At 32.6% G+C, this 9,948-nt stretch overlaps 1 protein-coding gene across 1 annotated transcript; it reads right to left on the bottom strand.

The window, feature by feature from the left end:
- Positions 1 to 1,442: 1,442 nt before the first annotated feature.
- Positions 1,443 to 5,624, bottom strand: snrpd2 (small nuclear ribonucleoprotein D2 polypeptide). Its single transcript, XM_059330451.1, has 3 exons — positions 5,487 to 5,624; positions 3,455 to 3,634; positions 1,443 to 1,814 (listed from the first exon to the last, which is right to left on the bottom strand). Coding segments are annotated over exons 1-3 (357 nt in total). The 5' UTR covers positions 5,489 to 5,624; the 3' UTR covers positions 1,443 to 1,639.
- Positions 5,625 to 9,948: the final 4,324 nt, after the last annotated feature.

The raw sequence follows: 9,948 nt of genomic DNA, 5'->3' as shown, positions 1-9,948 counted from the left end.
ACACCATAACTGGTATAATATAATTTATATATTAGAATAAATAAACACAATAACTGGTATAATATAATTTATATATTAGAATAAACACCATAACTGGTATAATATAATTTATATATTAAAATAAATAAACACAATAACTGGTATAATATAATTTATATATTAGAATAAACACCATAACTAGTATAATATAATTTATATATTAGAATAAATAAACACCATAACTGGTATATCATTTATATATTAGAATAAAGACCATAACTGGTATCATATAATTCATATATTAGAATAAATAAATACCATAACTGGTATAATATAATTTATATATTAGAATAAATAAATACCATAACTGGTATAATATAATTTATATATTAGAATAAATAAACACCATAACTGGTATAATATAATTTATATATTAGAATAAAGACCATAACTGGTATAATATAATTTATATATTAGAATAAATAAACACAATAACTGGTATAATATAATTTATATATTAGAATAAAGACCATAACTGGTATAATATAATTCATATATTAGAATAAATAAATACCATAACTGGTATAATATAATTTATATATTATAGATAAACACCATGACTGGTATAATATAATTTATATATTAGAATAAACACCATAACTGGTATAATATAATTTATTTATTAGAATAAATAAACACCATAACTGGTATAATATAATTTATATATTAGAATAAAGAGCATAACTGGTATAATATAATTCATATATTAGAATAAATAAATACCATAACTGGTATAATATAATTTATATATTAGAATAAATAAATACCATAACTGGTATAATATAATTTATATATTAGAATAAAGACCATAACTGGTGTAATATAATTTATATATTAGAATAAATAAATACCATAACTGGTATAATATAATTTATATATTAGAATAAAGACCATAACTGGTGTAATGTAATTTATATATTCGAATAAACACCATAACTGGTATAATATAATTCATATATTAGAATAAATAAACACCATAACTGGTATAATATAATTTATATATTAGAATAAAGACCATAACTGGTATAATATAATTAATATATTAGAATAAATAAATACCATAACTGGTATAATATAATTTATATATTAGAATAAATAAATACCATAACTGGTATAATATAATTTATATATTAGAATAAAGACCATAACTGGTATAATTTATCTATTAGAATAAATAAACACCATGACTGGTATAATATAATTTATATATTAGAATAAACACCATAACTGGTATAATATAATTTTCAAATATACAACATATCTTTTTAAATAAAGTTGATTTATCAATATAAATCCTGGAGATTCAAAACCAGCGGGAGCCTTAAATTATTTTTTTTCAAAGTGGGGAAAAATCTTGAAAGCTTAATTAAAAAATAAATAAAAACAACCTTCACAACGACTGAAACTATTCATCAGTTTTATTATTAAAATGAAAAATACAGAGGACTTCTGTTGGATTCAGCCACAGTGATCCAACAACAAAAAACAAAACTAAAATGTTTCTATAAATGGCAGTTATTGCCCTCAGACCATTGAACCAAAGAGAGATAAAGAAAAGAAGAAAAGAAACGTTTGTGTGAGTGATCCAGCTTTAGAGAGTTCATTTCCCAGTGATGAGAGGATTCCTCAGCACGATGATGACAGAATCTCCTCTCAGGAACATTTTAGAGATGTAGCGGTCCTTGTTCACCGGTTTGGACTTCTTCTTCCCTTTCCCGCTCTTAGGAACCTCCGTCCACATCTCCTTCACGTTCTCCAGGACCATGTTGCAGTGCCTGAATAATAATAATAATAATAATAATAATAATAAAACATAGCATCACTAACAAGAAAATATTTATAACCTACTTTTCTATACAAAGGAAAAACACTAGTTTGATTTAATTATACCTTAATATGAATACTTTTAGCATGCAAATATGACACTGAAATAAACAAAAATATATAACTTGATAAAAGTAATATTCTGTTCTTGTGAAGAGATTATCATCATCATAAATAAAAATAAATTTTAAAAAATCATGGAGGGTTTATTTTCAGATTAGGGTTTTCCTCTTGGCACAGAAAGTGAGTTAGGAAAGTCGTCGTATTCTGACAGCAGCTTTATGTTCAGTTTCATCCTCTGGTGCAGGAGGAGAGGAGGAGGAGGAGAGAGGAGGAGGAGAGGAGAGAGGAGAGGAGGAGGAAATATGACACTGAAATAAACAGTGTCTATATTATTTATTAGTTCTTTTGTTTATGTACGGCACTTTGTTGCGGCTGTGGATGTTTTAAAGTGCTTCACAAATAAAGTTGGGTTAATATCTGACTGACATCATCTCATATTAGTATGGTGGATAATAACATTTATTGTATTGTATGTACCGATTTGCTTTAGAAAGACATCTCGTGTTTAACTTCCTTTTCTTTTCTCTCTTTAGTAACGTTTTTGTGAATGAAACTTGCCACACAGTAAGTGGAGCATGCATTAAGTGATATTAATGTCAAGATAATTCATTTCTTAACAAGGACGTTCGATTTTTTACTTTCTTTTAATCTTTTATACCATATGAAGTGTTACAATAATTATCCAATTTTAAAAGATACAATTTTTAATGTAATGTGTAAATTGCATTTCTAGTTGTTTCTGAGACGACTAACAGTGTGTCAGTGTGAATCTCACGCAGGATGTTTGGAGGATCGAGCTGCTGCAGGAAAAACATGAAACAATCTGAATGTATGCAGTATGAGCTCATGTTTAAGATGAACAGGACATTAAAAAGGTTTTCTTCTCTCCACCATAATAGTTATAATATCATAGTGGTGGAAAGTATTGTAACAACATCAAAATGACCATAAACGTTTATTTCTACGGATATTAGTGGAAAGAAACAATAACATGGTGATAAACTGTAAATTTGATTTAACCCATAAGAACCCAGTAATCCTCAGAGGAACATTATAGGGTTCTACCACAGAACAAGTGGACACATAGAACACATTTATGATATATAATATTAATGATATTTCTTATTTTTAAATAAATAAACTAGACACATTTTCTGCTTACAGAAACACAAATGTGTCTTTTTCTTTGCGTCTCCACAACATTTATCAAAATTGTTACATTAAGAGTGCTGTTTAACAAAACATTATTTTTCAGATTTGTTTTTAAGTAACAAAATAAGAATAAATCAATAATAAATAAAAACATATGGCTTTTTGTTTGCATCTCCATAACATTTGTCAAAATAGTGACTTTAATTTGTTCAGGACGTCTGGTGAGAACAAGTTAAATGTAATACAGGACATTAACGGATTAGAGTTGTTAAACTTAGCCTCAGAACAAAAAATATGATTTTTGAAATGAGCTATTTTTTCACATTTCTGTGTCCAGTCACTTCCTGTCACATGACCACCACACCTGACTCCGTACCTGTCGAAGGCCTTGACGCGTCCCAGCAGCTTCTTGTTGTTGCGACAGTTGATGAGGACCTGAGTGTTGTTCTTCACAGACTGGGTGAGAACCGACAGAGGACCCGTGTTGAACTCCTCCTCCTCCCGTTTCTGGAGCTCCTCGGGGGTCATCTCTGACTTGGGCTTCGTTAACAGACTCCTGAAACACCACCGGAAAAACACTGATTAAAATCTTTGTAATAAAGAACCATCAGTATGATACAAGTGGCATTAGTATGGTAGGATTATTGTCATTTTTAGTCTGATATTACACTGAATAGACTTTATATTGAAACCACAGTAGGCTTTAACCCTTTATGCCCTCCTCTTTTTTTTCATTTGTTGATCATTTTGGCTGTGTTACAGCTTGAGGCATGCATTTTTGCAGGAAATTTTTTTAGTGAATTTTTTGAAATCCATTGTCATTAACCCTTACATGTCTTTAATCCCCCATTAGTGCATTTACTCCCTCTGGTGACCCTTGAGGTCAAAAAAGGCCACACACACTAAAACTGATATTAAATCAACATACATCAATATTCTTTTCAGATTTTTTCCATAAATCTCTTAAACAAACAAATCATTTTCAGAATTTTAACCCTTTATATGGCAGTTTATATATTTGATTTTTTTCTCTCCATAATTTCTTCCAAAAAAACACAAAAAATGAATTATTTTCCATAAAATAAATACTATGGAGATGAGGGTTTTGGTGATGATTAGAGTCTTGGATATGTCAAAGATGAGCAACAAAATTGATTTGATTGCATTAGTATTTTTTATGTAGTGCCAGATTAACCCTCTGGGGGGTTCTTTTTTTATAATAACAACAAAGAAGAAACATTGGGTTTTACAGTCTTCTGCCTGAAAACATTTCATAAAGTTAACCCTTTATTTCAGGATGTGAATGATATTTTAAAAATATTTTAATACATTGATTACTGTTGTAAACAGACTTGACGGTTTATTTTAATACGGATATAGCTGTAGCATGAATTGGAAGACGTTTCACTTCACTTTTTTAAATATAATAATGTATTACAATCTGTAACATCGTAAATTACTAGTAAAGTATTCAGGTGCTTTACTGTAGTAAAAGTACTAATACACACTGTGAAATGACTCCACTACAGTAAAAGTCCTGCATTCAAAACTTACTGAAGTGCAAGTACAAAAGTATCAGCATCAAAATGTACTTTTGATATATATTGATTAAGTTAGCAACATTTTACTATTGTCAAGGTACGACTTATTGTATCTACTTAATATACTTTTATATGTTTCCATTTATAAACATACACACACTATAAATTAATATATTTATTGTGTTAAATGCCGACCTGTAAAGTAACTAAAGCTGTCAAATAAATGTAGTGTAGTAAAAAGTTCAATATTTACCTCTAAATGTAGCGGAGTAGAAGTATAAAGTTACATATAACGGAAATACTTCAGTAAAGTACACTAAATTATATTATAGGTATATACAGTACAGTACAGTCAATGTACTTAGTTACTTTCCAAAAGTGATAACAAGTGAACTTTGGGATATTAAAATAAAAATGACCACATGCTGCTGTAACACTGTCGCATTAGCCACTCTGTGTTAGCATGTGGCTAACGAACGAGGCTACTGTGTGACTTCTGAGCTGTAGTTTTCATTTTAAACCTCTGCAGTAGAAACAGAAACAAACAGACATTTAATTGTTTAACATTATAACATTGATGTAGTTATAATCTAGCTGGAGAGGAAAGTTTATAGCAGTAAAGAGACACACAAAGAGCTCTGAAGCTAACCGCTAGACTCACTGTTAGCATGCTAGCCCTGTTAGCATGGTAGCTGTGATAGCATCATAGACTGTATTAGCATGCTAGCCGTGTTAGCATGCTCATACAGCCTATGATGCTAACTGTGAGATAATAACTGCTAAGATTCACAGTCCAGTTCTGAGACCGATAATAATAATATTAATAATAACCGTCTCCTGGAGCCTGTAGGTGACTGAGACTCTTACATGCTGCTGGTTTATTCTAAGGCTGGTTCTCTGCGGGTTCTCTTCTGGTTCCTGCTGGTTCCTTCTCTCCGTCTCTGAAACGATCCACCGGGCTAACGACTAGCTACATCCGGGTCATCCAGACCGCCGCTTCAACGGTCGCTGATAGCTTCCGGGTTACCCTGGTTACCTCCTTCTTCTTCTTTGGTATTTATTGGCAGTTGGCCTCCTTTTCGTTGCATTTCTTTTATGCTTTCCTTCTGTTATATTCTTTGAGTTAGTCCAGTTGTGGCGATGAAATAGATTTCACCCCTTCTATTATGGAGGAGGAGGAGGAGAGGAGAGGAGGAGGAGGAGGAAGAGAGGAGGAGGAGAGGAGAGGAGGAGATGATTTCAGGATGTGGTTTATTCATAACTGACAGTTTATGAACCACAAAGAGTCGTTGAGTTAAAGAGACGAATAGAACAGATCAGTCTCTGTTTCCTCTTTAACACGACAACAACCAGGGAGAGAGTGGTGTGAGTGTGTGTGTGTGTGTGAGACAGATTGTGTTTCTAACAGGAGACAGCCGGACGCCTGGAGGGGGGGGGGTCGACCCTCCACCTGATCCAGAGGAGCAGCTACCTGGAGGACTCACCTGGAGGATAATGGCTGCTGTGTGCTGCTCAGAGTGTGTGTGTGTCTGTGTGTGTGTGTGTGTGTGTGTCTGTGTCTGTGTGTGTGTGTGTGTGTGGCCTGTAAAATGAGCTCAGAGTGGTTTTATCCTGTCGTCACCTGGAAACATTTTGAGTTGGCAAATAAAGCAGAGATGAACAAACAACCATTTCATCAGAAAATACTGAATTATAAGTAAGATTACATTTTAAATACTTTTATTATATGGTTATGGCCCAAAGCATTGGTCTGTTTAGGGACTGTACAGAAAGTATTAGATTTTTTATATTTCAGAAATGCAAACATGATGCCTACATGTGATGCTGGATTTATTATAATTCGGGTGATACTTTTTACTATTCTGCTTTTGTCCGTGATGCTTATGATTATTATTATTATTATGATTATTCACTGTTATCAGTGAATAATAATGGTGATATCTGCTGCTGCATTCTGTGGACAGGTAATATTCAAACACTCATCATTATTGTGACTGTCTCAGCGACAGCTTTGTTTTTGTGCTTGTTGTGTTTATGTTTCAGACATAAAATTCATAATCATTAAAGTTCATAAAGTCATGAAAAGGTGATTAAAATGCAATAGATAAGGTGTTATAAAGAGATTGATAAATATCTCTAAAGGGTTAATTACAATGTTTGATTTAAAATGTATTAGTCTTTATGTAATGAAAGGTCAGGGGTCAGCAACCTTTATGGGCCAAAGAGCCTGTTTGCAGAAAAAAGGGAATAAATGTGGAGCCACAAACCTTATATTATTTTTTTCATTATTATTATAATAATTATTTCATTATTCTTATAACATTTCAGGTTTAATGAGTCTAAACCAGCAGCTTTACTAACATCATGAGCATTTATCAGGATGATTCAGTCACAATGAGAGGTTTGATACTTGATAAATATCCGAGGAGGTTTGGAATCTAAAGCTAGAGAAACTTAAAACTAGATGAAGAATTTAAAGGTTTTTTCATCAGCTATGATGAACATTTAGGTTCACCAAAAAGTAAAAGAAAAAAATGTTTCAATGCCGTATATAAGCTGCACATTTTACAATCGAAGAATATACATTTATACCAATGTTTATACCAATGTTAAATTAAAATTAAAACGTAAACAAATAACGTTTTTATTTGGTATAAATGTGACTCCTGGGTCAGAGACATCAACACATATTCTGTTTCATAAACCGACTTATTGGTCCTAAACATGATTCACTAGAAACATTAAATTAAATTTACACACATTAACAAGTGTCATGGCGCTCAGGAAAATCACCTCTATATGTGACATTTTTTACTTTTATTGTTTTGTTCTTTTGCAGTTGATCTTACATGAGAGTAATTAAATCAAACATAAGTGTGTGATTCAAAAAATTAAAAACCTTCTCCTGCTCTCGTAAAAAAATATGAACAATTCCCCCATTTTGTTTCTCATCATGCTAATAATTATTGTACAGTTCCTTAAATAATTAACTGGTTGACTTTACAGGCTTGTTTTATACAAACAATGTCTTTAAACTCTGGTGGCAACATTGAAATGAACACAAAAACATCTTATTATTTCTATGTTACTTCCACAACTTCCAGACATCAGCAGCAAACTGTCCCAGTGTGTTATTTCTATGGAGTCTCAGTCTGTTTCCTCCATGTCTGAATCTTTCCATCCTGCCTGTATTCACCACTTAAAACATGTTTAAATACCATGTTGGTATATTTTTCACCTATATGACCTGATAATAATTGATTTTTTATTCTGACTTACTGGATCAACATTTAGAACCAAAAAGAAACGAAGAAAAACCAACATAAATGTGATCTTGTGATTGTGTGTGATCCTGTCATCAACTCTGGTTTTTATTCTAGTGGGACTCCATTTGATTTGGCTCTTGTGAGTTTAGCCAAACAATTTTGGTCATTTTGTGTCTTTTTTGGTCATTTCGTGTCTTTTTTTTGGTCATTTCGTGTCTTTTTTTTTGGTCATTTTGTGTCATCCTCTGTGTGTTTTTTTGATCATTTTGTCAATAAAACACCGGATCAACTTCAAAATACTCCTCATCACTATCAAAGCGCTTCACAACCTGGCTCCACCGTACACCTCAGACCTCCTCCACATCTCCTCCTCCTCCTCCTCCTCCCTCCAGCTCCCTCCTCCTCCTCCACATCTCCATTCTCCTCCTCATCCTCCTCCTCCTCCTCCTCCTCTCTCCAGCTCCCTCCTCCTCCTGCTCCTCCTCCTCCTCCTCGTCACCAGTAGAGCCTTCAACCGCTCTGCTCCTCCTCTGGACCTCCTGACCTCTGACCTCTGACCTCTGCCCCTGTTCCAGACTGAGACGAGCTTCACCATCACTCTCTCTCTCTCTCTCTCTCTGTCTCGCCACTGTTTGTTTTTGTTTTTAATTGTATCTTTTGTTGTACAGCGTCCTTGGGTGTTTTGAAAGGTTCTTTAAATATAATGCATCATTATTATTATTATTATTATCATTTTGTGTCTTTTTTAGTCCTTTAGTCCAACATAAAAAGTGATTTTGAATCTTTTTTAACTTCCAAAACACTATCATGCTCAATAAAGAATTTTAAATGTTTCAAATGTGAACAAAGGTGTCAAATCTAACATATAAGAGGGTTCCATCCAGTTCTATCATTTTATACTAAATATATTTGAGCTTGTCTCCAGTTTTACTTGGTATATCATCATCAAACTGAAACTGGCCTCATGGAGTTTACAGCCAGAACTTTAGAGGTAAATGTACAGTAGGGCTCCACGCTGCTTTGTTTTCTAGTCTTCTGGAGACTCCAGTGTGTTAAGTTAATAATGTGTTCATTTATCTTCATTATCAGGGTGATTTACAGCTCCGTGGTTCTCAGTGGAGCTGTCAGTTATTTATTACAGTTAACAGTATCTTCTTACTGCTGCCTCGGGGGATAAAACTCAACAGAAACCTGTTGGTTCACAGCTCTGACACAATTACTCATGCAACTAATGAAAATATTATTATCTTCACATCTATCTCAGGAGAGTTTGCCAACAGTGAAGTTACCTGATCCACCAGGCGGCTGGATGTGGCTGAGAGGTGACAGACTGCACTGTAAAAAAAAAACCCTGTTGTTTTTATGGTAAAAACCAGCAGCTGAACTTTACCGTAATAAATACGGTGCAACTTTTTCTATTATTACGGTAAAATTATATTAACACTGTTGATTTCCTGTTTAAGATTGACATTTTATTCTATATTTTACTGTATAAATAAAAAGTTTTTCCATCAGAAGAAACGCTGTTCTGCCATAAAATTAACAAGAAAATACTTTATAAATGCTGCATAAATTAAAGATTTTACCGTTAAATATTACAGTATATTTCTGTTAGAGATATGGTGTTTAGTACATTTAACAGTGAGAAAAAGTATTTTTCACAAAAAATAAATGCAAAAATTAGTGACGGCTTGTATATATATTGCAGTATATTGCCAGAGCATTTTACAGTGGAGTAATGTATTTAAAAAAAATAAATAAAACTGTAAAAAAAAAATCCTGTTTTGTCTGATATAAACATTTACAGTGTTTCATTGTTACTGAAACTGAATTAACTCATTTATCATTTTACGTCTTTTACTGTCATGGTTTAGCAGTTTTTCACCCTAAAATCTACAGACATTTTTTACAGTGTGTCTCTGAGATAAAGAGGCTTTGTCTCTCAGAAAGCTGATGAGCTTCATCTCTCTACATGGATTTATTTTATATTTCTGAATGTTTGTCTGAGGGAGAGTTGAACAGGAAGTGATGTCAGAACAGAGTGAAACATGATAATCAATAAG

The sequence above is a fragment of the Centropristis striata genome, chromosome 4 (assembly GCF_030273125.1).
Source record: "Centropristis striata isolate RG_2023a ecotype Rhode Island chromosome 4, C.striata_1.0, whole genome shotgun sequence".
Classification (NCBI taxonomy): Eukaryota; Metazoa; Chordata; class Actinopteri; order Perciformes; family Serranidae; genus Centropristis; species Centropristis striata.
This window is presented reverse-complemented; position numbering and strand designations above follow the sequence as displayed.

What these genes read in the sequence shown, in the direction of transcription:
- snrpd2 (XM_059330451.1), bottom strand. An exon ending in CGCGTCAAGGCCTTCGACAG is followed by an intron (nt 1,815 to 3,454) that starts GTACGGAGTCAG and finishes ATTATTATTCAG; the next exon opens with GCACTGCAACATGGTCCTGG.